The 23,122-nt window shown below is 49.0% G+C and overlaps 1 protein-coding gene and 1 long non-coding RNA gene across 4 annotated transcripts in view; one reads left to right on the top strand and one right to left on the bottom strand.

The window, feature by feature from the left end:
* Positions 1 to 23,122, top strand: part of efr3a (EFR3 homolog A (S. cerevisiae)) — a 255,814-nt gene that overhangs the window by 124,474 nt on the left and 108,218 nt on the right. For both annotated transcript variants that reach the window (XM_021612601.3, XM_021612602.3), the window contains exon 8: positions 19,833 to 19,973. In XM_021612601.3, coding sequence (XP_021468276.1) covers positions 19,833 to 19,973 — 141 coding nt within the window. The remainder of the gene's footprint in view (positions 1 to 19,832; positions 19,974 to 23,122) is intronic.
* Positions 1 to 23,122, bottom strand: part of LOC149981663 (uncharacterized) — a 190,775-nt gene that overhangs the window by 157,943 nt on the left and 9,710 nt on the right. The window lies entirely within an intron of this gene.

Below are 23,122 nucleotides of genomic sequence, written 5' to 3'. Positions count from 1 at the left end.
TGTCACTGCACCTTCATTGATGCCTACTGTCCCCTGTGTCGGAGCCTCTGAGGGATGCTTTTTTTGGAACTACCCTGGCTTCGGAGAACATGTCTGCGATATTGGAGTTGGCCATATCCCATTGCGATACTTCAAAACATGTATTTGAAAGAACTCTAATCAAATGTAATCATCACATGCTTCGTAAACGACAGGTGTGGACTAACAGTGAAATGCTTACTGATGGGCCCTTCCTAACAATGCAGAGAGAAAGAAAATGGAGAAATAATAGAAAAGTAAAACATGTAGTAATAGATACACAATGAGTAACAATAACTTGACTATATACAACAGGTAGATATGTACATATAACTATGAATAAAGTGACAGAGTAAACAACAGCAGCATATGTGTAAAATTAAATAGTGCGAAAAGGGTTGTTGCTATTTAGTTAACTATTCAAATAAATAAATATTTACCAGTCTTATATCTTTGGGGTAGAAGCTGTTAACGGTCCTTGGTTCCAGACTTGGTGCATTGGTACTGCTTGCTGTGCGGTAGCAGAGATAACTATCTATAACTTGGGTGGCTTGAGTCTTGGTCAATTTTTAGGGCCTTCCGCTGACACCGCCTGGTATAGAGGTCCTGGATTGTGGGGTGCTCAGCCCTAAGGATGTACTGAGCCATATGTACTACCCTCTGTAGCGTTTTGCGATTGAATGCTAAGCAGTTACCATACCAAGCGGTAATGAAGCCAGTCAAGATGCTCTCAATGGTTCAGCTATAGATATTTTTGAGAATCTGAGGGCCCATGCCAAATATTTTCATCCACCTGAATGGAAATAGGCGTTGTCGGGCCCTCTTCACGACTGTATTAGGGTGTTTGGACAATGATAGAACAGCATTCTCACGTAGGTTTTTATTTTGTCCAAGTGGGAAAAGGCAGTGTGGAGTGCAATAGAGATTGTGTCGTCTGTTGATCTGTTGGGGTGGTATACGAATGGGTCTAGGGTGTCAGAGATTATGGTATTAATGTGAGCCATGACCAGCCTTTCAAAGCATTACATGGCTACAGATGTGAGTGCTATGGGGCGATAGTCATTTAGACAGGTTACCTTGGCATTCTTGGGCACAGGGACTATGCTGGTCTGCTTGAAACATGTAGGTATTACATACTCTGTAAGGGAGAGGTAGTAAATGTAATTGAAGACATCTCACTCATATTGGGGAGTCAGTCGGATCAGGTGCCCTCTGTCATGTAATTTTATTCACTGTGATCTCAAAGGCAAAACGGATCTGAAAACGGAAATCAAATTAGTATAATAAAAAAATCCTCATTTAAAAATTTCAGTTTAAGCTATAGATATCTGGTTTTGCCTTTGATGCATCTCAATCCACCATATCCGCCGATGTAGAACTTCCGCATCTGCGGTGAAAGGTGACAGAGCTAGAGCGGTGTTTGTCAGACCATGAGACATCTCGAAAACCGTCTGTAGGGTCCGAACGGTTTGGCCTTTCAAACTATTATGGAAAGATGAGACTCTCACAAACACAATGGTGTTCTCGGTTTTGGGCTCGTCTGAAGTCGGTACAGCCGATCTGCCAACTTCTGATTTTCCAACAGTCTTGAAGGAGTTCCCACATATGCTGAGCACTTGTTGGCTGCGTTCCTTCACTCTGCGGTCCAACTCATCCCAAACCATCTCAACTTAGTTGAGGTCGGATGATTGTGGAGGCCAGGTCCATCTGATGCTGCATCACACTCCTTCTTGGTCAAATAGCCCTTACACCAGCTGGAGTTGTGTTTTGGGTCATTTCCTTGTTGAAAAACGAATGATAGTCCCACTAGGTGCAAACCAAATGGGATGGAGTATCGCTGCAGAATGCTATGGTAGCCATGCTGGTTAAGTGTGCCTTGAATTCTAAATAAATCACAGACAGTGTCTCCAGCAAAGGACCATCACACCACCACCTCCTTGCTTCACGGTGGGAACCACACATGCAGAGATAATCTGTCCATCTACTCTGCGTCACACAAAGACACAGCAGTTGGAACCAAAAATCTCAAATTTGGAATCATCAGACCAAAGGACATATTTCCACCGGTCTATTGTCCATTGCTCGTGTTTCTAAGCCCAAGCAAGTCTTCTTCTTATTGGTGTCCTTTAGTAGTGGTTTCTCTGCAGCAATTCGACCATGAAGGCCTGATTCACACAGTCTCCTCTGAACAGTGGATGTTGAGATGTCTGTTACTTGAACTCTGTGAATCATTTATTTGGACTGCAATCTGAGGTGCAGTTAACTCCACATAATATGGACTTGGTATTTTACCAAATAAGGCTATCTTCTGTATACCACCCCTACCTTGTCACAACACAACTGATTGGCTCAAATGCATTAAGGAAAGACATTTCACAAAATAACTTTCAACAAGGGACACCTGTTAATTGAAATGCATTCCAGGTGACTACCTATTGAAGCTGGTTAAGAGAATTCAAAGAGTGTGCAGAACTGTCGTTAAGGCAAAGGGTGGCTACTTTGATTGTTTATCCCTTTTTTGGTTACTTCATGATTACATGTGTTATTTCATAGTGTTGATGTCTTCACTAGAAAAAGAAAAACCCTGGAATGAGTACGTGTGTCCAAACTTTTGACTGGTGCTGTATATGGAGACTGTTTAGTGTAAAAAATAAATAAAAAAATTGTTAAATACATGTCCAGAAAAATCTGTTTCATGATCTTTCTAATATACACAATGTATACAAAAGTATGTGAGTCCCGTTCAAGTTAGTGTATTCGGCTATTTCAGCCACACCCGTTGTTGAAAGGTGTATAAAATCAAGCACACACCCATGCAGTCTCCATATACAACCATTGGCAGTAGAATGGCCTTAAGAGCTCAGTGACTTTCAATGTGGCACCGTCATAGGATGCCACCTTTCCAACAAGTTCCTAAAATGTCTGCCCTGCTAGAGCTGCCCTGGTAAACTGTAAGTGCTGTTATTGTGATGTGGGAACATCTAGAAGCAACAACTCAGCCACAAAGTGGTAGGCCACATAATTTCACAGAACGGGACCGCCGAGGGCCGAAGTGCTTGTCCTCGGTTCCAACACTCACTACCTAGTTCCAAACTGCCTCTTGATGCAATGTCAGCACAATAACTGTTCATCGGGAGCTTCATAAAATGGGTTTCCATGGCCGAGCAGCCGCACACAAGCCTAAGATCACCATGCTCAATCCAATGAGGTGTAACTCGCACCGCCAATGGACTCTGGAACAGTGGAAACGCGTTCTCTGGAGTGATGAATTACGCCTCACCATCTGGCAGTTCGACAAACTAACCTTGTTTTGGTGGATACCAGGAAAACACTACCTGTCCCAATGCATTTGGCCAACTGTAACGTTTGGTGGGTGAGCTGTTTTTCATGGTTCGGGCAGGCCCCTTTATTCCGGTGAAGGGAAATCTTAATGCTGCAGCATACAATGATATTCTTTATGATTCTGTGCTTCCAACAGTTTGAGGAAGGTCATTTCCCATTTCAGCATGACAATGTCATTGTGCACAAAGTGATGTCGAGACAAATGGTTTGTCGAGATTGGTGTGGAATAACTTGACTGGCCTGCAGAGAGCCCTGACCTCAACCCCATCGAACACCTTTGGGATGAATTAGAACGCCGAATGCAAGCCAGGCCAAATCTCCCAACATCAGTGCCCAACCTCACTAATGCTCTTGTGGCTGAATGTAAGCAAGTCCAAACATCTAGTGGAAACCCTTCCCAGAAGAGTGGAGGCTGTTATAGCAGCAAAGGGGCGACCAATTCCATATTAATGCCCATGATTTTGGAATGAGATGTTTGACGAGCAGGTGTCCACATACTTTTGGTCATGTAGTTTATCTCCGATATATTGGACTTGTCAGAACAATCTCCCTGTAGATGTTCCCTGTAGATCTGTTGTTCCATGTAGTGAATCTGTTATTCAATGCTTTTGTTTGGGCTAATATACCAAATAATTTGAGTATATATTTTTTACCATTACAATTCTAAATCAAATAGCGAAATGATCCTAGGTAGGGTCTTTCTAAAATAATTCCACATACAGTATATGTAAGTTTGTACTTAAGAAGAAAGGAGGGAAATGTACCCATTGCTTAGGCAACTCTGTAAAATAATTCAACAACAAAGGAACGTAAGGATGCATTTCTCAAGCCACCGTGGGCCATAATAATTCCCCATACTCCCTGGTGACTTTCTTCCCTCCCTGGCCCCTCATAAGGCGGAGATATTAAACTGTCAAGTCTGCTCTTAGGAAGATAACTGTCCTCCAGATCAGGGGAGAAATATGTTGCCCCCCACTCCCGGTTCAGTCGAAGGTGGGAGATGTATGTACCTCATGGGGTCAGCTCAGGGTTGGTCTGGGGGGGGGGGGGGGGGGGGGTAATTTGAAAGAGGCGAAGCACATCAAAGCTATTGTGTATGCTGAAATTGGACGCTGGGTCTGGCATCGCGTTTAATGTCACATCCACTGACATTTATGCAATACTCTCGAAAACCGCCGCTTGCCCAATGTCTGGTTGACTATCTTTCGGTCGGTCTGTGGTAAAAAAAAAATTGGAAAGAAGGCTCGGCCTACCAAAACCCTGCCAGCATAGGGTGAAGGATATCTGATACATTTAATGGTCTTTGTGGTGCCAGAGTGTGACCTGAATGCAAAGCTGATAGTGTCATATAGACTCTGAGCTACGGCGGTGTGCGATATGAAGCCCATGAAGAAATTAGCTCCACAAGGAGACATTGATACGATCTCAGCTGAGCTACTGTGCCCCAGCTGTCAACTTATCACTGCCATTGACTCGACCAAGGCTGCTTGGGTTGGGTTAGCTAATACTGGATCATCAACATCATTCACCAACGGGTCTTGGAGACCTTTTTCTTGAAAAAGGATATTGACAATGCAATCAGAATGACTTCACCCTCATCACCAACAAGGTTAACCTTTTTGTCCCATTGCTACATGAACCAAGGTGTAGGAATAGGATGATGTGGATGGTGATGATAATGAGGATTCTGAATATAGGGGTGTCAATAGTTAGGGATCATTACAATGATGAGCAGTAGAGGCCACAGAAGAGTGGGGTTGCTCAATCTTTGCCATGTGCACCTAGGGAGGTATCCAATCCTCCTGGAGAGCTTTTTGGTGTTGGTCCAGCCCTGCTCTTGCAGCTGATTAGTAAACTCAGGATTGCTAGCTAGAACAGGGTTGAGAGAAAAAGTGGACGCTAATGCCTATTGCTAATGCAAATTGTGGTGTCGTCCTTTAGAAAGGATGCTCAGGGCCCTGACCCTCTGTGGGCACAAAAACATCCCATGACTCATGTGTACACAGGAAATATATGTAGTTGTGTAAAGAAAGACTGATTTAAACAATGTTAGTTGGATCAAATCTGGCCTGAACAGACGGAGACAGGCGCACGCACACACTCAAAATGCTTCTTATTACATTACGTTGCAAACCATGTTGTGCCTTTTTAATTTAACAGCATCGCTTGTTCTTTTTGGGATCTAACTAAACATACCTGGTAGAAAGCGTTTGGTCAAGGACATTTGATTCTGTTAATTGTTTTACTCAGGGAAAAACTTTGACTTGACCAGAATGGGGAAAGAAGCTCCGCTTTAATCCTTAAGTCTATTGACGCACCATAGCATCAATCTTAGTAACATAATACAAATCTCAGTTTGGGCTACAGATATCAGTTTTTTTTTACATGGGCTGCGTCTCAGTCCATAACATCTGCCTAATAAGTCTGGCTGCACAACCAATTGGCAAACGTACTGCAAATTGAAAAATCACGTAACTAAACAAAAAAAAAGAAGACGACACTACACTATGAAACAAAGATAAATGACATAAATAGTGAAAGTAAAAAGCTTTGGAGCACCTTAAATTACATTCATTGAATCAGGTAGCTCATGCATCACATTAATCATCCAATATTGCAAATAAATTCATTTAAAGTCCTACAAAGTGATTTTCTGGATTTTTTTTCATTTTTTTTCTCATTTTCTTAAGTAGGAGAACTTGCACAATTGGTGGCTGACTAAATACTTTTTTTGCCCCACTGTATACCCATTGAATCTTAAAAAATATAACTGTAATTTATAAATTTCTCATGAGCTTGTCATAACTGTAATTTATACATTTCTCATGAGCCTGTCATACCCCATAAGAACCCAAAATATAAGCTTGTTTTACTCCATTGTTGGTCTTTGATGTCTTTGCTCAGTCTATGTATTTGATTTCTCCAGCCCCATCCCACAGCTGTTTAACAGAACAGTAGCTGCTTTGTTGTTGTTCGAACTGCAGATTACCGTTTAATGGTCGGCTGCGAGGGAATGGCTCTTTGTCTCAAATTAATTTCTGCTGTTGCGCCGGTCGCTTCCTCTTTGTAAATGGTGTCACACCACGGATCAAGTAAGCGACCTTGTGGACCACCTTGACTGCCGCAAGGCTGCAAGACGGATAGTATTTTCTCAGTGGTTCAAAGTGCATTATCTCTCTCTCTCTTTCTGCCCCTATCCCCCCTCCCTTTGTCTCTCTCTTTCTGCCCCTGCCCCCCCCCCCCCGTCTCGCTCTTTCTGCCCCTACCCCCCCACCCTTGGTCTCTCTCTTTCTGCCACTACCCCCCTACCCTTTGTCTCGCTCTTTCTGCCCCTATGCCCCCCTCGCTTTGTCTCGCTCTTTCTTCCCCTACCCCCCCTCCCTTGGTCTCTCTCTTTCTGCCCCACCCTTTGTCTCTCTCTTTCTTCCCCACCCTTTGTCTCTCTCTTTCTGCCCCTCCCTTTGCCTGTCTCTTTCTGCCCCTCCCTTGGTCTCTCTCTTTCTGCCCCACCCTTTGTCTCTCTCTTTCTGCCCCTCCCTTTGTCTCTCTCTTTCTGCCCCTCCCTTTGTCTCTCTCTTTCTGCCCCTATGCCCCCCTCGCTTTGTCTCTCTCTTTCTGCCCCTATGCCCCCCTCGCTTTGTCTCTCTTTCTGCCCCTATCCCCCCCTCCCTTGGTCTCTCTCTTTCTGCCCCTATCCCCCCTCCCTTGGTCTCTCTCTTTCTGCCCCTCCTTTTGTCTCTCTCTTTCTGCCCCTCCCTTTGTCTCTCTCTTTCTGCCCCTCCCTTTGTCTCTCTCTTTCTGCCCCTCCCTTTGTCTCTCACTTTCTGCCCCTCCCTTTGTCTCTCTCTTTCTGCCCCTCGCTTTGTCTCTCTCTTTATGCCCCTATCCCCCCCTCGCTTTGTCTCTCTCTCTCTGCCCCTATGCCCCCCTCGCTTTGTCTCTCTCTTTCTGCCCCTATGCCCTCCTCGCTTTGTCTCTCTCTTTCTGCCCCTATCCTCCCCCCCGCTTTCTCTCTCTTTCTGCCCCTATCCCCCCCTCCCTTGGTCTCTCTCTTTCTGCCCCTCCCTTTCTCTCTTTCTGCCCCTCCATTTGTCTCTCTCTTTCTGCCACTCCCTTTGTCTCTCTCTTTCTGCCACTCCCTTTGTCTCTCTCTTTCTGCCCCTCCCTTTGTCTCTCTCTTTCTGCCTCTCCCTTTGTCGCTCTCTTTCTGCCGCTCCCTTTGTCTCTCTCTTTCTGCCCCTCCCTTTGTCTCTCTCTTTCTGCCCCTCCCTTTGTCTCTCTCTTTCTGCCCCTCCCTTTGTCTCTCTCTTTCTGCCCCTCCCTTTGTCTCTCTCTTTCTGCCCCTCCCTTTGTCTCTCTCTTTCTGCCCCTCCCTTTGTCTCTCTCTTTCTGCCCCTCCCTTTGTCTCTCTCTTTCTGCCCCTCCCTTTGTCTCTCTCTTTCTGCCCCTCCCTTTGTCTCTCTCTTTCTGCCCCTCCCTTTGTCTCTCTCTTTCTGCCCCTCCCTTTGTCTCTCTCTTTCTGCCCCTCCCTTTGTCTCTCTCTTTCTGCCCCTATGCCCTCCTTGCTTTGTCTCTCTCTTTCTGCCCCTATCCCCCCCTCCCTTGGTCTCTCTCTTTCTGCCCCTATCCCCCCCTCCCTTGGTCTCTCTCTTTTTGCCCCTCCCTTTGTCTCTCTCTTTCTGCCCCTCCCTTTGTCTCTCTCTTTCTGCCCCTATGCCCCCCTCGCTTTGTCTCTCTCTTTCTGCCCCTATGCCCCCCTCGCTTTATCTCTCTCTTTCTGCCCCTATCCCCCCCCCCCCCTGGTCTCTCTCTTTCTGCCCCTATTCTCCCCTCCCTTGGTCTCTCTCTTTCTGCCCCTCCCTTTGTCTCTCACTTTCTGCCCCTCCCTTTGTCTCTCACTTTCTGCCCCTCCCTTTGTCTCGCTCTTTCTGCCCCTCCCTTTGTCTCTCTCTTTCTGCCCCTCGCTTTGTCTCTCTCTTTCTGCCCTATGCCCCCTTGCTTTGTCTCTCTCTTTCTGCCCCTATGCCCCCCTCGCTTTGTCTCTCTTTCTGCCCCTATGCCCTCCTCGCTTTGTCTCTCTCTTTCTGCCCCTATCCTCCCCCCCGCTTTGTCTCTCTCTTTCTGCCCCTCCCTTTGTCTCTCTCTTTCTGCCCCTCCATTTGTCTCTCTCTTTCTGCCCCTCCCTTTGTCTCTCTCTTTCTGCCCCTCCCTTTGTCTCTCTCTTTCTGCCCCTCCATTTGTCTCTCTCTTTCTGCCCCTCCCTTTGTCTCTCTCTTTCTGCCCCTCCCTTTGTCTCTCTCTTTCTGCCCCTCCCTTTGTCTCTCTCTTTCTGCCCCTATGCCCCCCTCGCTTTGTCTCTCTTTCTGCCCCTATCCCCCCCTCCCTTGGTCTCTCTCTTTCTGCCCCTATCCCCCCTCCCTTGGTCTCTCTCTTTCTGCCCCTCCTTTTGTCTCTCTCTTTCTGCCCCTCCCTTTGTCTCTCTCTTTCTGCCCCTCCCTTTGTCTCTCTCTTTCTGCCCCTCCCTTTGTCTCTCACTTTCTGCCCCTCCCTTTGTCTCTCTCTTTCTGCCCCTCGCTTTGTCTCTCTCTTTATGCCCCTATCCCCCCCTCGCTTTGTCTCTCTCTCTCTGCCCCTATGCCCCCCTCGCTTTGTCTCTCTCTTTCTGCCCCTATGCCCTCCTCGCTTTGTCTCTCTCTTTCTGCCCCTATCCTCCCCCCCGCTTTCTCTCTCTTTCTGCCCCTATCCCCCCCTCCCTTGGTCTCTCTCTTTCTGCCCCTCCCTTTCTCTCTTTCTGCCCCTCCATTTGTCTCTCTCTTTCTGCCACTCCCTTTGTCTCTCTCTTTCTGCCCCTCCCTTTGTCTCTCTCTTTCTGCCTCTCCCTTTGTCGCTCTCTTTCTGCCGCTCCCTTTGTCTCTCTCTTTCTGCCCCTCCCTTTGTCTCTCTTTCTGCCCCTCCCTTTGTCTCTCTTTCTGCCCCTCCCTTTGTCTCTCTCTTTCTGCCCCTCCCTTTGTCTCTCTCTTTCTGCCCCTCCCTTTGTCTCTCTCTTTCTGCCCCTCCCTTTGTCTCTCTCTTTCTGCCCCTCCCTTTGTCTCTCTCTTTCTGCCCCTCCCTTTGTCTCTCTCTTTCTGCCCCTCCCTTTGTCTCTCTCTTTCTGCCCCTCCCTTTGTCTCTCTCTTTCTGCCCCTCCCTTTGTCTCTCTCTTTCTGCCCCTCCCTTTGTCTCTCTCTTTCTGCCCCTCCCTTTGTCTCTCTCTTTCTGCCCCTCCCTTTGTGTCTCTCTTTCTGCCCCTCCCTTTGTCTCTCTCTTTCTGCCCCTCCCTTTGTCTCTCTCTTTCTGCCCCTCCCTTTCTCTCTCTCTTTCTGCCCCTATGCCCCCCTCGCTTTGTCTCTCTCTTTCTGCCCCTATCCCCCCCTCCCTTGGTCTCTCTCTTTCTGCCCCTCCCTTTGTCTCTCTCTTTCTGCCCCTCCCTTTGTCTCTCTTTCTGCCCCTCCCTTTGTCTCTCTCTTTCTGCCCCTCCCTTTGTCTCTCTTTCTGCCCCTCCCTTTGTCTCTCTCTTTCTGCCCCTACCCCCCTCCCTTTGTCTCTCTCTTTCTGCCCCTATGCCCCCCTCGCTTTGTCTCTCTCTTTCTGCCCCTATGCCCCCCTCGCTTTGTCTCTCTCTTTCTGCCCCTATCCCCCCTCCCTTGGTCTCTCTCTTTCTGCCCCTATCCCCCCTCCATTTGTCTCTCTCTTTCTGCCCCTCCCTTTGTCTCTCTCTTTCTGCCCCTCCCATTGTCTCTCTTTCTGCCCCTCCCTTTGTCTCTCTCTTTCTGCCCCTACCCCCCCTCACTTTGTCTCTCTCTTTCTGCCCCTATGCCCCCCTCGCTTTGTCTCTCTCTTTCTGCCCCTATGCCCCCCTCGCTTTGTCTCTCTCTTTCTGCCCCTATCCCCCCCTCCCTTGGTCTCTCTCTTTCTGCCCCTATCCCCCCTCCCTTGGTCTCTCTCTTTCTGCCCCTCCCTTTGTCTCTCTCTTTCTGCCCCTCCCTTTGTCTCTCTCTTTCTGCCCCTACCCCCCCCTCCCTTTGTCTCTCTCTTTCTGCCCCTATGCCCCCCTCGCTTTGTCTCTCTCTTTCTGCCCCTATCCCCCCCTCCCTTGGTCTCTCTCTTTCTGCCCCTCCCTTTGTCTCTCTCTTTCTGCCCCTCCCTTTGTCTCTCTCTTTCTGCCCCTATGCCCCCCTCGCTTTGTCTCTCTCTTTCTGCCCCTATGCCCCCCTCGCTTTATCTCTCTCTTTCTGCCCCTATCCCCCCCCCTCCCTGGTCTCTCTCTTTCTGCCCCTATTCTCCCCTCCCTTGGTCTCTCTCTTTCTGCCCCTCCCTTTGTCTCTCTCTTTCTGCCCCTCCCTTTGTCTCTCACTTTCTGCCCCTCCCTTTGTCTCTCTCTTTCTGCCCCTCCCTTTGTCTCTCTCTTTCTGCCCCTCCCTTTGTCTCTCTCTTTCTGCCCCTCCCTTTGTCTCTCTCTTTCTGCCCCTACCCCCCCCTCCCTTTGTCTCTCTCTTTCTGCCCCTATGCCCCCCTCGCTTTGTCTCTCTCTTTCTGCCCCTATCCCCCCCTCCCTTGGTCTCTCTCTTTCTGCCCCTCCCTTTGTCTCTCTCTTTCTGCCCCTCCCTTTGTCTCTCTCTTTCTGCCCCTATGCCCCCCTCGCTTTGTCTCTCTCTTTCTGCCCCTATGCCCCCCTCGCTTTATCTCTCTCTTTCTGCCCCTATCCCCCCCCCTCCCTGGTCTCTCTCTTTCTGCCCCTATTCTCCCCTCCCTTGGTCTCTCTCTTTCTGCCCCTCCCTTTGTCTCTCTCTTTCTGCCCCTCCCTTTGTCTCTCACTTTCTGCCCCTCCCTTTGTCTCTCTCTTTCTGCCCCTCCCTTTGTCTCTCTCTTTCTGCCCCTCCCTTTGTCTCTCTCTTTCTGCCCCTCGCTTTGTCTCTCTCTTTCTGCCCCTCGCTTTGTCTCTCTCTTTCTGCCCCTATGCCCCCCTTGCTTTGTCTCTCTCTTTCTGCCCCTATGCCCCCCTCGCTTTGTCTCTCTTTCTGCCCCTATCCTCCCCCCCGCTTTGTCTCTCTCTTTCTGCCCCTATCCCCCCTCCCTTGGTCTCTCTCTTTCTGCCCCTCCCTTTGTCTCTCTCTTTCTGCCCCTCCATTTGTCTCTCTCTTTCTGCCCCTCCCTTTGTCTCTCTCTTTCTGCCCCTCCCTTTGTCTCTCTCTTTCTGCCCCTCCCTTTGTCTCTCTCTTTCTGCCCCTCCCTTTGTCTCTCTCTTTCTGCCCCTCCCTTTGTCTCTCTCTTTCTGCCCCTCCCTTTGTCTCTCTCTTTCTGCCCCTCCCTTTGTCTCTCTCTTTCTGCCCCTCCCTTTGTCTCTCTCTTTCTGCCCCTCCCTTTGTCTCTCTCTTTCTGCCCCTCCCTTTGTCTCTCTCTTTCTGCCCCTCCCTTTGTCTCTCTCTTTCTGCCCCTCCCTTTGTCTCTCTCTTTCTGCCCCTATCCCCCCCTCCCTTGGTCTCTCTCTTTCTGCCCCTATCCCCCCCTCCCTTGGTCTCTCTCTTTCTGCCCTCCCTTTGTCTCTCTTTCTGCCCCTCCCTTTGTCTCTCTCTTTCTGCCCCTCCCTTTGTCTCTCTCTTTCTGCCCCTCCCTTTGTCTCTCTCTTTCTGCCCCTCCCTTTGTCTCTCTCTTTCTGCCCCTCCCTTTGTCTCTCTCTTTCTGCCCCTATTCCCCCCTCGCTTTGTCTCTCTCTTTCTGCCCCTATGCCCCCCTCGCTTTGTCTCTCTCTTTCTGCCCCTATCCCCCCCTCCCTTGGTCTCTCTCTTTCTGCCCCTCCCTTTGTCTCTCTCTTTCTGCCCCTCCCTTTGTCTCTCTCTTTCTGCCCCTATGCCCCCCTCGCTTTGTCTCTCTCTTTCTGCCCCTATGCCCCCCTCGCTTTGTCTCTCTCTTTCTGCCCCTATGCCCCCCTCGCTTTATCTCTCTCTTTCTGCCCCTATCCCCCCCCCCCTGGTCTCTCTCTTTCTGCCCCTATTCTCCCCTCCCTTGGTCTCTCTCTTTCTGCCCCTCCCTTTGTCTCTCTCTTTCTGCCCCTCCCTTTGTCTCTCACTTTCTGCCCCTCCCTTTGTCTCTCTCTTTCTGCCCCTCCCTTTGTCTCTCTCTTTCTGCCCCTCCCTTTGTCTCTCTCTTTCTGCCCCTCCCTTTGTCTCTCTCTTTCTGCCCCTCCCTTTGTCTCTCTCTTTCTGCCCCTCCCTTTGTCTCTCTCTTTCTGCCCCTCCCTTTGTCTCTCTCTTTCTGCCCCTCCCTTTGTCTCTCTCTTTCTGCCCCTCCCTTTGTCTCTCTCTTTCTGCCCCTCCCTTTGTCTCTCTCTTTCTGCCCCTCCCTTTGTCTCTCTCTTTCTGCCCCTCCCTTTGTCTCTCTCTTTCTGCCCCTCCCTTTGTCTCTCTTTCTTCCCCTCCCTTTGTCTCTCTTTCTGCCCCTCCCTTTGTCTCTCTCTTTCTGCCCCTCCCTTTGTCTCTCTCTTTCTGCCCCTCCCTTTGCCTGTCTCTTTCTGCCCCTCCCTTGGTCTCTCTCTTTCTGCCCCACCCTTTGTCTCTCTCTTTCTGCCCCTCCCTTTGTCTCTCTCTTTCTGCCCCTCCCTTTGTCTCTCTCTTTCTGCCCCTATGCCCCCCTCATTTTGTCTCTCTCTTTCTGCCCCTATGCCCCCCTCGCTTTGTCTCTCTTTCTGCCCCTATCCCCCCCTCCCTTGGTCTCTCTCTTTCTGCCCCTATCCCCCCTCCCTTGGTCTCTCTCTTTCTGCCCCTCCTTTTGTCTCTCTCTTTCTGCCCCTCCCTTTGTCTCTCTCTTTCTGCCCCTCCCTTTGTCTCTCTCTTTCTGCCCCTCCCTTTGTCTCTCTCTTTCTGCCCCTCCCTTTGTCTCTCTCTTTATGCCCCTATCCCCCCCTCGCTTTGTCTCTCTCTCTCTGCCCCTATGCCCCCCTCGCTTTGTCTCTCTCTTTCTGCCCCTATGCCCTCCTCGCTTTGTCTCTCTCTTTCTGCCCCTATCCTCCCCCCCGCTTTGTCTCTCTTTCTGCCCCTATCCCCCCCTCCCTTGGTCTCTCTCTTTCTGCCCCTCCCTTTCTCTCTTTCTGCCCCTCCATTTGTCTCTCTCTTTCTGCCACTCCCTTTGTCTCTCTCTTTCTGCCACTCCCTTTGTCTCTCTCTTTCTGCCCCTCCCTTTGTCTCTCTCTTTCTGCCTCTCCCTTTGTCGCTCTCTTTCTGCCGCTCCCTTTGTCTCTCTCTTTCTGCCCCTCCCTTTGTCTCTCTTTCTGCCCCTCTCTTTGTCTCTCTCTTTCTGCCCCTCCCTTTGTCTCTCTCTTTCTGCCCCTCCCTTTGTCTCTCTCTTTCTGCCCCTCCCTTTGTCTCTCTCTTTCTGCCCCTCCCTTTGTCTCTCTCTTTCTGCCCCTCCCTTTGTCTCTCTCTTTCTGCCCCTCCCTTTGTCTCTCTCTTTCTGCCCCTCCCTTTGTCTCTCTCTTTCTGCCCCTCCCTTTGTCTCTCTCTTTCTGCCCCTCCCTTTGTCTCTCTTTCTGCCCCTCCCTTTGTCTCTCTCTTTCTGCCCCTACCCCCCCTCGCTTTGTCTCTCTCTTTCTGCCCCTATGCCCCCCTCGCTTTGTCTCTCTCTTTCTGCCCCTATCCCCCCCTCCCTTGGTCTCTCTCTTTCTGCCCCTCCCTTTGTCTCTCTCTTTCTGCCCCTCCCTTTGTCTCTCTCTTTCTGCCCCTATGCCCCCCTCGCTTTGTCTCTCTCTTTCTGCCCCTATGCCCCCCTCGCTTTGTCTCTCTCTTTCTGCCCCTATCCCCCCTCCCTTGGTCTCTCTCTTTCTGCCCCTATCCCCCCTCCATTTGTCTCTCTCTTTCTGCCCCTCCCTTTGTCTCTCTCTTTCTGCCCCTCCCTTTGTCTCTCTTTCTGCCCCTCCCTTTGTCTCTCTCTTTCTGCCCCCACCCCCCCTCACTTTGTCTCTCTCTTTCTGCCCCTCCCTTTGTCTCTCTCTTTCTGCCCCTCCCTTTGTCTCTCTCTTTCTGCCCCTCCCTTTGTCTCTCTCTTTCTGCCCCTCCCTTTGTCTCTCTCTTTCTGCCCCTATGCCCCCCTCGCTTTGTCTCTCTCTTTCTGCCCCTATGCCCCCCTCGCTTTGTCTCTCTCTTTCTGCCCCTATCCCCCCCTCCCTTGGTCTCTCTCTTTCTGCCCCTATCCCCCCCTCCCTTGGTCTCTCTCTTTCTGCCCCTCCCTTTGTCTCTCTCTTTCTGCCCCTCCCTTTGTCTCTCTCTTTCTGCCCCTACCCCCCCTCCCTTTGTCTCTCTCTTTCTGCCCCTATGCCCCCCTCGCTTTGTCTCTCTCTTTCTGCCCCTCCCTTTGTCTCTCTCTTTCTGCCCCTATGCCCCCCTCGCTTTGTCTCTCTCTTTCTGCCCCTATGCCCCCCTCGCTTTATCTCTCTCTTTCTGCCCCTATCCCCCCCCCCCCCTGGTCTCTCTCTTTCTGCCCCTATTCTCCCCTCCCTTGGTCTCTCTCTTTCTGCCCCTCCCTTTGTCTCTCTCTTTCTGCCCCTCCCTTTGTCTCTCACTTTCTGCCCCTCCCTTTGTCTCTCTCTTTCTGCCCCTCCCTTTGTCTCTCTCTTTCTGCCCCTCCCTTTGTCTCTCTCTTTCTGCCCCTCGCTTTGTCTCTCTCTTTCTGCCCTATGCCCCCCTTGCTTTGTCTCTCTCTTTCTGCCCCTATGCCCCCCTTGCTTTGTCTCTCTCTTTCTGCCCCTATGCCCCCCTCGCTTTGTCTCTCTTTCTGCCCCTATCCTCCCCCCCGCTTTGTCTCTCTCTTTCTGCCCCTATCCCCCCTCCCTTGGTCTCTCTCTTTCTGCCCCTCCCTTTGTCTCTCTCTTTCTGCCCCTCCCTTTGTCTCTCTCTTTCTGCCCCTCCCTTTGTCTCTCTCTTTCTGCCCCTCCCTTTGTCTCTCTCTTTCTGCCCCTCCCTTTGTCTCTCTCTTTCTGCCCCTCCCTTTGTCTCTCTCTTTCTGCCCCTCCCTTTGTCTCTCTCTTTCTGCCCCTCCCTTTGTCTCTCTCTTTCTGCCCCTCCCTTTGTCTCTCTCTTTCTGCCCCTCCCTTTGTCTCTCTCTTTCTGCCCCTCCCTTTGTCTCTCTCTTTCTGCCCCTCCATTTGTCTCTCTCTTTCTGCCCCTCCATTTGTCTCTCTCTTTCTGCCCCTCCCTTTGTCTCTCTCTTTCTGCCCCTCCCTTTGTCTCTCTCTTTCTGCCCCTCCCTTTGTCTCTCTCTTTCTGCCCCTCCCTTTGTCTCTCTCTTTCTGCCCCTTCCTTTGTCTCTCTCTTTCTGCCCCTCCCTTTGTCTCTCTCTTTCTGCCCCTCCATTTGTCTCTCTCTTTCTGCCCCTCCCTTTGTCTCTCTCTTTCTGCCCCTCCATTTGTCTCTCTCTTTCTGCCCCTCCCTTTGTCTCTCTCTTTCTGCCCCTCCCTTTGTCTCTCTCTTTCTGCCCCTCCCTTTGTCTCTCTCTTTCTGCCCCTCCCTTTGTCTCTCTCTTTCTGCCCCTCCCTTTGTCTCTCTCTTTCTGCCCCTCCCTTTGTCTCTCTCTTTCTGCCCCTCCCTTTGTCTCTCTCTTTCTGCCCCTCCCTTTGTCTCTCTCTTTCTGCCCCTCCCTTTGTCTCTCTCTTTCTGCCCCTCCCTTTGTCTCTCTCTTTCTGCCCCTCCCTTTGTCTCTCTCTTTCTGCCCCTCCCTTTGTCTCTCTCTTTCTGCCCCTCCCTTTGTCTCTCTCTTTCTGCCCCCCTCGCTTGGTCTCTCTCTTTCTGCCCCTATCCCCCCCTCCCTTGGTCTCTCTCTTTCTGCCCCTCCCTTTGTCTCTCTCTTTCTGCCCCTCCCTTTGTCTCTCTTTCTGCCCCTCCCTTTGTCTCTCTCTTTCTGCCCCTCCCTTTGTCTCTCTCTTTCTGCCCCTCCCTTTGTCTCTCTCTTTCTGCCCCTCCCTTTGTCTCTCTCTTTCTGCCCCTCCCTTTGTCTCTCTCTTTCTGCCCCTCCCTTTGTGTCTCTCTTTCTGCCCCTATGCCCCCCTCGCTTTGTCTCTCTCTTTCTGCCCCTATCCCCCCCTCCCTTGGTCTCTCTCTTTCTGCCCCTATCCCCCCCTCCCTTGGTCTCTCTCTTTCTGCCCCTCCCTTTGTCTCTCTCTTTCTGCCCCTCCCTTTGTCTCTCTCTTTCTGCCCCTATGCCCCCCTCGCTTTGTCTCTCTCTTTCTGCCCCTATGCCCCCCTCGCTTTATCTCTCTCTTTCTGCCCCTATCCCCCCCCCCCCTGGTGTCTCTCTTTCTGCCCCTCCCTTTGTCTCTCTCTTTCTGCCCCTCGCTTTGTCTCTCTCTTTCTGCCCTATGCCCCCCTTGCTTTGTCTCTCTCTTTCTGCCCCTATGCCCCCCTCGCTTTGTCTCTCTTTCTGCCCCTATGCCCTCCTCGCTTTGTCTCTCTCTTTCTGCCCCTCCCTTTGTCTCTCTCTTTCTGCCCCTCCATTTGTCTCTCTCTTTCTGCCCCTCCCTTTGTCTCTCTCTTTCTGCCCCTCCCTTTGTCTCTCTCTTTCTGCCCCTCCCTTTGTCTCTCTCTTTCTGCCCCTCCCTTTGTCTCTCTCTTTCTGCACCTCCCTTTGTCTCTCTCTTTCTGCCCCTCCCTTTGTCTCTCTCTTTCTGCCCCTATGCCCTCCTTGCTTTGTCTCTCTCTTTCTGCCCCTATCCCCCCCTCCCTTGGTCTCTCTTTTTCTGCCCCTATCCCCCCCTCCCTTGGTCTCTCTCTTTCTGCCCCTCCCTTTGTCTCTCTCTTTCTGCCCCTCCCTTTGTCTCTCTCTTTCTGCCCCTCCCTTTGTCTCTCTCTTTCTGCCCCTATGCCCTCCTTGCTTTGTCTCTCTCTTTCTGCCCCTATCCCCCCCTCCCTTGGTCTCTCTCTTTCTGCCCCTATCCCCCCCCCTTGGTCTCTCTCTTTCTGCCCCTCCCTTTGTCTCTCTCTTTCTGCCCCTCCCTTTGTCTCTCTCTTTCTGCCCCTCCCTTTGTCTCTCTCTTTCTGCCCCTCCCTTTGTCTCTCTTTCTGCCCCTCCCTTTGTCTCTCTTTCTGCCCCTCCCTTTGTCTCTCTTTCTGCCCCTCCCTTTGTCTCTCTCTTTCTGCCCCTCCCTTTGTCGCTCTCTTTCTGCCCCTACCCCCCCTCGCTTTGTCTCTGTCTTTCTGCCCCCATGCCCCCCCCCCCCCCGCTTTGTCTCTCTCTTTCTGCCCCTAACCCCCCCTCCCTTTGTCTCTCTCTTTCTGCCCTTACCCCCCCCCCCCCCCCCCCCCCCTTGTCTCTCTCTGAGCAATCACCCTAAAGCCTATTTGAGACATTTAGCGGCTTTTTTTATTTCTCAATAATTTTCCCTAATTTTGAGGCTTGGTTGGAAAACAATCAATAAGCGTAACATTTTCCATTGAACTGTGTGTGGGCTGCAAATAATTGTTTTTCTCTCCCGAGAAACAGATGCCCACAGCCCATCTGTTGCCCGGCTTATTGCGGGGAAATGATTAGCATTTCATTAATTTGCCAATATCAGACATACCAGACACACTGTTTATTCAGTACAGACAAACTCATTAGGCTTCACTTAGAAATATGAAGAAAAAAAAATCCACTTCCAACTCCCCCTCTATAGGGAAACTCATAGGGAGAATCTCAATTGCATACTCCTCGCGTCCTCTCTCCTCACCTCTTTCTCAAACCCCATTGGAGGAGAAGGTTGGCTTTCTCACCCAATTGGTTTTGAGAAGGATGCAAGAACAGAGGATGTGTTTATAATTGAGATTATCCCACAGAGTCCCAAATTGCACCCTATTTCTTATATAGTGCACCCATAGGGCTCTGTTCAAAGGTAGTACATTATATAGGGAATATGGTGCCATTTTGGACACAGTCATACACTACATGACCAAAAGTATGTGGACAACCTGCTTATCGAACATCTCATTCCAAAATCATGAACATTAATATTGGGTTGGTCTCCCTTTGCTGCCATAACAGCCTCCACTCTTCTGGGAAGGCTTTCCATTAGATGTTGGAACATTGCTGCGGGGACCTACATCCATTCAGCCACGAGCATTAGTGAGGTAGGGCACTGTTGTTGGGCGATTAGGCCTGGCTCACAGTCTGCGTTCTAATTTATCCCAAAGGTGTCCGATGGAGTTTAGATCAGGACTCTGTGCAGGCCAGTCAAGTTCTTCCACACCGATCTTAACAAACCATTTCTGTATGGACCTCGCTTTGTGCACGGGGGCATTGTCGTGCTGAAACAGGAAAGGGCCTTCCCCAAATTGTTGCCACAAAGTTGGAAGCACAGAATTGTCTACAATATCATTGCTGCTCCAGAGTCCAATAGCAGTGAGTTTTCCACCACTCTAGCCGATGCTTGGCATTGCCCATGGTGGTCTTAGCTTTGTGTGCGCCTGCTCGGCCATGGAAACCCATTTCATGAAGCTCCCGATGAACAGTTCTTGTGCCGAGGTTGCTTCCAGAAGCAGTTTGGAATTCGGTAAGGAGTGTTGCAACCGATCATCACTCGGCGGTCCTGTTCTGTAAGCGTGTGTGGCCTACCACTTTGCGGCTGAGCCGTTGTTGCTCCTAGATGTTTCCACTTCACAATAACAGCCCTTACAGTTGTCCGTGGCAGCTTTAGCAGGGCAAACATTTGCCCAACTGACTTATTGGAATGGTGGCATCATATGACGGTGCCATATTGAAAGTCACAGAGCTTTTCAGTAAGTCCATTCTACTGCCAATGTTTTTCTATGGAGATTGCATGGCTGTGTGCTCGATTTTATACACCTGTCGGCAATGGGTGTGACTGAAATAGCCGAATCCACAAATTTGAAGGGGTGTCCACATACTTTTACGTTTATATAGTGTAGTCGTGTAAATCGTCATGAAGACGCGGATTAACTTGTCTGTCTCTCTCTCTCTCTCTCTCTCGCTCATGGGCGCACACACACACGTTCTTTCACACACACTCTTAAGTTGATTGAATGCTATTAGCACGCACCTGCTAACTAGCTAGCCATTTCACATCAGACACACACACACACACGAACATCTTTTCTCTGATAGACTGATTATTTACAGATTATTGCTGATGAGACTTACTCTAGACCTGCACTCTCTCTCTCTCTCTCTCGTTGATTTCTTCTGTTTTCTCTGATGGACTGATTGGTCTCCAGTCTCCCCCCCCCCCTCGCTGTCTCTAGCTTGCTGCAACGTCATAACAGCTGGACCATAACTGCTGAGAAGTTTACATTTTCTTATTCAATATCTTTTGAGATACTGGTATTAATGTTACTGGTACTTATGCATTTTTATTTCAAGCCAATACATATATTCTGTATGAGTACACCGCCTTGCATTGTGCTTATCTGTGGTAAGGAAACAGCGATTTTGATCAATTCTCTCTCTCCTTCTCTCAGGGTGGGCCCACCCGGCACGCCTTCGGAGACAGGGCAGGATGGTGAGGAAAACCCAGCGTCTCTGGCCGAGAGCTGCTTCAGAGAGCTGCTGGGAAGAGCTGCCTACGGCAACATGAACAACGCCGTCCGCCCTGTACTAGTGTAAGTACTAGTTTTACCAGGCTGTACAGACTTCACATCAGAGGCTGGTGGGTGGCTATATAGGAGGATGGTCTCGTCCACCAGCGATCACTGCCACACGCACAGACACACATTGACTCTGACTGGGGTGGTCTCATTATGTCTAGACACGTAGTGTAGGCGGCGGCAAGGGACAAGGTCATTTTAAGATTGATGTTGAATATGGCAAACAACATGCAAGGTGCATTCCAAATAGCAACCGCATCTTCCTTTTTCACTATTGGGTTGAAAACAGGAATCATAGCTGGTCTCTCTTGAAAAATATATCTTTAATATCAATTAGATTTGATTGATGCCTATCTATTGATCCAATACCTACTGAGGTGAAGTTCTACCAACCAAGACTAATAGTCTGACTGCATCCAAGTAACACGGTCACCCACTCTCACAGACCTCTGTGACTGAATCTAATTCACACTTTCTCATTGGCTGCGGTTCCCTCCACTGAGCAGAAGCTCAAACATTACCCAGTTACTGTCTGAATGGCGTGGGGGGAATGAGATGGCGGTCATTTTAGCCGAGGAGTCATTATCAGTCTCAAATCCACAGCCTCACAGGGTCCTGTCTGGGGGAGCTGGAATGATATTTCTTCTCTCTGTAACACACGCACATACACACTTCTCTCTCTTCTCTCCCTATCACTCTTTCTCTCGCTTTCTCTTAAATCACTCACCCACACCTTGCAGTGGAGTGTGCAGAGCTTTCTGCTGGGCTCGGGAAGTTGTTTTTAACCCCCTGTGCTTTGCTAATTCAAATCCAGTTGGTTTTGCAGGAGGTGGTGGCAGATTGAAAAAAGTGTTGCCAAGTGTTGCTTCATTACACTCGTTGTTGTTGTTATTATTGTCATCATCAAGGTGCTGTTATTATTGCAAGTTAGTTGAAGAAGCAGTGCCATTATGGTGTTGTTGTTGGTCCTGTTGAAAAATGGTATGTATTCACAAGGAACCAAACAGGCCAAAATGAGGAACATACCTGAATTTGTCCAATGAGAAACACTTGCTTACATGTAAATTGTTTTAATGCTGTGTGCATTATTGAATACAGCCCTGGGGATGGCCTGTTTTACCTAGTGTTTTGGTTTCCACCCATTCAGATTCAGTTCATTGACAGTTATTGTTGGCATCTGGAACAATGTCCGTGCAGGAGGAGCGTCTAGGTCGAGGAGGTCGAGGAGCGTCTAGGTACCACTCGAATACAGCATCATGTTCATTTGTTTGAGTTTCAAAGCATTGCCGTAATGAACATGACCCAGTGCTATAGATGGCATACAATTGCGGAAAGATAGAATAACATTGTTGCAAATTGTTGTATTTTCGTAACTATTTCTTGTTCTGAATTGTTGATTAAGGGCTTGTAAGCATTTCACGCATGTGACAAATACAATTTGATTTGATGTATACTCTCCCTAATCCTCTAGTGTTAGAAAACACCTCTGTTTCATTCAAGTTCAAGATTACCCAGGGTATTACTTAGGTGTCCTGATGTTTTTTTTGCAGATAATTGCTTCTCTGCAGTCTTTTTACTTTACGCTTCCGATGACCAATCAGGTGAGGAGCAGATGTTTGCTTGAAAATATTCCGTTCATGAAGCATAGCATGTCATTAGTTCCAGGCAAGCACAACCAAAAAATATGTAGGAACAGTGACGATTTATATCATGTAAATCTTGGTGGGGCAAAAAATGATAATTTAGATGCATGCCAGCAATGCCACTACACAACACAACACTAAACAATTCATTAATTGCACTATGATGGTGCCAAACACTAAACAGTACATTCATTGCACTATGACGGTGCCAAACAGTGCCGACAAACTGTTAGTCCCAACAGCAGTCCCAACACCTCACCACTACTACACCTGGCTGTCAGCGACGCCTTGTCTGCCAGCAACACAGTTCATTCAGCCTAATTTACTGCCTTTGAAAAAACATAGCTGATATGGCTGACTTGCATAAACAAATGTGGTTTCTACTGACAATTGATATGTGCAAACGATGGCATAAGGGGACGTTGAGCGGATTAATATAATTATTATTATTTTTTTTAACCTTTATTTAATTAGGCAAGTCAGTTAAGAACAAATTCTTATTTACTATGACGGCCAAATCCGGACGATGCTGGACCAATTGTGCGCCGCCCTATGGTACTCCCAATCAAGGCCGGATGTGATACAGCCTGGATTTGAACCAGGGACTGTAGTGATGTCTCTTGCACTGAGATGCAGTGCCTTAGACTGCTGCGCCACTCAGGAGCCAAAGACAATGAGCGAACTAGGATGGACGTAGTCAATTTAACTGTTTGTTCAGCACTTTTGAAATGTACAGCGACAGAATTCAGAACATGGGCCGTTCTTACAGTATTCTCCCTGTACACCAAGTCAGAATTGTAGGATAAAGGGGGCATATAAGCAGCCAATGACAATATTCAATGTTGACAGTTCTCTGAAACAGGCTATAGGTTAAATGTGCACCACCAAGTTAGAACAGTAGGCTAAGTTATGAGGGGAAAAGGGAGCAAATTATTAGGGTGAGGCACATGGGCTAGTAACAAATTACTACACAACACACACTTAGTATTACTTTATTAGCTACAGTACACATATCTCCCTGTCATACTACATAATTTATGCAGCAGCATACAATACCTTTTTGGACTCACCTTGTTGTGCTGTGCAGAGATTGTTGGTGTTGATGGTGGGTAAAGAGATATTTGCACAGCGTTTGCTTGTGCTGCTAGCTAGCTATGAACAGACAGTGCATTCGGAAAGTATTCAGACCCCTTCCTTTTTTCCACATTTTGTTATGTTACAGCCTTATTTGAAATATTGATACAATTATATTTTTTCCTCATGAATTTACACACTAAACTCCATAATGGCAAAGAAAAAACGTTTTAATAAAAAACAGATACCATATTTACATAAGTATTCAGACACTTTGCTATGAGACTCGAAATTGAGCTCAGGTGCATCCTGTTTACATTGATGTTTATATATACAGTATCAGTCAAACGTTTGTACACACCTACTCATTCCAAGGTTTTTCTTTATTTTTACTATTTTCTGAATTGTAGAATAATAGTGAAGACATCAAAACTATGAAATAACATG

This window comes from Oncorhynchus mykiss, chromosome 8 (assembly GCF_057628025.1).
Source record: "Oncorhynchus mykiss isolate SJ-2025 chromosome 8, ASM5762802v1, whole genome shotgun sequence".
NCBI lineage: Eukaryota > Metazoa > Chordata > Actinopteri > Salmoniformes > Salmonidae > Oncorhynchus > Oncorhynchus mykiss.
This window is presented reverse-complemented; position numbering and strand designations above follow the sequence as displayed.